The sequence below is a fragment of the Cyprinodon variegatus genome, unplaced genomic scaffold (genome assembly GCF_000732505.1).
Source record: "Cyprinodon variegatus isolate N-32 unplaced genomic scaffold, C_variegatus-1.0 Scaffold2458, whole genome shotgun sequence".
Taxonomy (NCBI): Eukaryota; Metazoa; Chordata; class Actinopteri; order Cyprinodontiformes; family Cyprinodontidae; genus Cyprinodon; species Cyprinodon variegatus.
This window is the reverse complement of record NW_015152911.1, coordinates 19,122-20,916: the sequence shown is the minus strand read 5'-3', so window position 1 is coordinate 20,916 and position 1,795 is coordinate 19,122. Positions and strand designations below refer to the sequence as shown.

Sequence of the window (1,795 nt, the reverse complement as noted above, 5' to 3'; positions counted from 1 at the left end):
CTTCAAAATGTTTTCTGCAGATTGATTTATTGTTCTTATATTTGCACAAGTTATCAACTCAAATGTATTTAGGTTACAAAACTGAGGACAAAAAGGATAACAGATAAAGTGCTTCAGTGCCATTAATGTTTTTTTTCATTGTTTTAGTTCACAGTAATCTAATGAGAGAACTTCATCAAGTGAAAAAACAAAACCATGAGTCTGAGGGAGAGAAAGAAACCCTGAAAGAACAAATAGAAAAGCTGAAGGAAACTCAGAATGAGCTTAATGTCAGCAGAGCTCAGTGGAGCATTGATGAATACTGTCCTAAAAGAACAAATGGTAAGAATAGATCTCCTGATATCTAAAAGCAACAGACAATAACAGCATTTTGCTGCTAAACATGTTCTTGTTTATCTCTGCTGTTTAAGGCGGAAAGTGTTCGCCATGTCAGAGAGGCTGGAGACATTTCCAAACCAATTGCTATACATATCTTGATGTACCGTTTTTCCATTGGAGAGACTGGGATGAAGCACGAGAACACTGTAGAGCAAGGGTTTCTGATCTGCCGGTCGTAGAAAATGATGTGGAAAAGGTAAACAGCTTCTGTTAAATTAAACTAAATTTTGTCAAGAAAATGTTAAACATATATGTGCAGTTTTTAAATCTCTGTCTATGTTATTGTCATGTCAAACATAGGGTGAGATAATCAGCATATTAAGTCCTGCTATAATGGGCATTACTGGATACTGGATTGGCCTGAGAGCTGTTCAAGGAAAATGGAAATGGATCGACGGGACTGAACTGATCAATACGTGAGAGACACAAACATTCTTATTCTATGATTGGTCAAATTAAGGAGTTTATATCTAACTGATGTTTCTCATCAGGAGCTGGATAAAACACAATGCAACTGATGGTCAGTGTGTGACTGTTCTCAAAGGCCAAGAATGGAGATCAGTTAGCTGTGATGAGAAGAACGCCTGGCTCTGTGAGAAGAAGGCTTTAACTGTTAATTAGGTCACATTTAAACTTCTAAAAGAGATTCAAATCTATTGAACATACAAATCTGAGTGTAAATTAAAGTACCATATTGAGAACAAAATTTGATTTTATCATTTTACTATTTACATATCCACATTTACCAAGGGTTCATTTTTATTTTTTGTCTTTTTTCGATAAAAAAAAAATCTTAGTATATTAAAAGTATGTATTTGTTGTCCATTTTTTTTATCAAATATCGAGTAATTATGGAATAAGGGAATATGTTTTAAGCACTGTGCATCTTCCAGTATATGAAATCCTACATGTGGTAAAATCTGCTGCATAGACTGAAAACAGAACCATAATCCACATTAATGTTCCAAAGGAGATGCTTTGTTGTGTCTCTGTTCTCCTCTCTGTACTAACGTCTTCTAATTTAAAATGTCTGTCCACATGATTGTCCCTCCATTCTAAGCCTTATGTGCTGTGATTAGCTTCGCCATAATGAAGAGCAATAAAGGAACTAAACATTTATACAAGAGATGAGTGCATTCTAATAAGAAAAATCTCAAGGAAGGTTTTCTGTATATGCTTTTGCTACAGATTAAGTCTTATTAATTTATGTTCAAATCCAGAAAGAGAGCGAATTTTTTTTTTTCAATATATATACACTCAACGGCCACTCTATTAGGTTCACCTTTCCAACTGCTCGTTAACACTTAATTTCTAAGCAGCCAATCACATGGCGGCAACTCAGTGCATTTAGGCATGTAGACATGGTCAAGGAAATCTGGATGATGGAAAACCGAGCATCAGTATGGGGAAGAAAGGT

At 35.1% G+C, this 1,795-nt stretch overlaps 1 protein-coding gene across 1 annotated transcript in view; it reads left to right on the top strand.

The window, feature by feature from the left end:
- The window catches only part of LOC107080889, a 5,950-nt gene extending 5,603 nt beyond the window's left edge, over positions 1 to 347 (top strand). Inside the window, exon 8 of the mRNA XM_015369099.1 lies at positions 148 to 347. Within this exon, the coding sequence (XP_015224585.1) occupies positions 148 to 347 (200 nt within the window). The remainder of the gene's footprint in view (positions 1 to 147) is intronic.
- Positions 348 to 1,795: the final 1,448 nt, after the last annotated feature.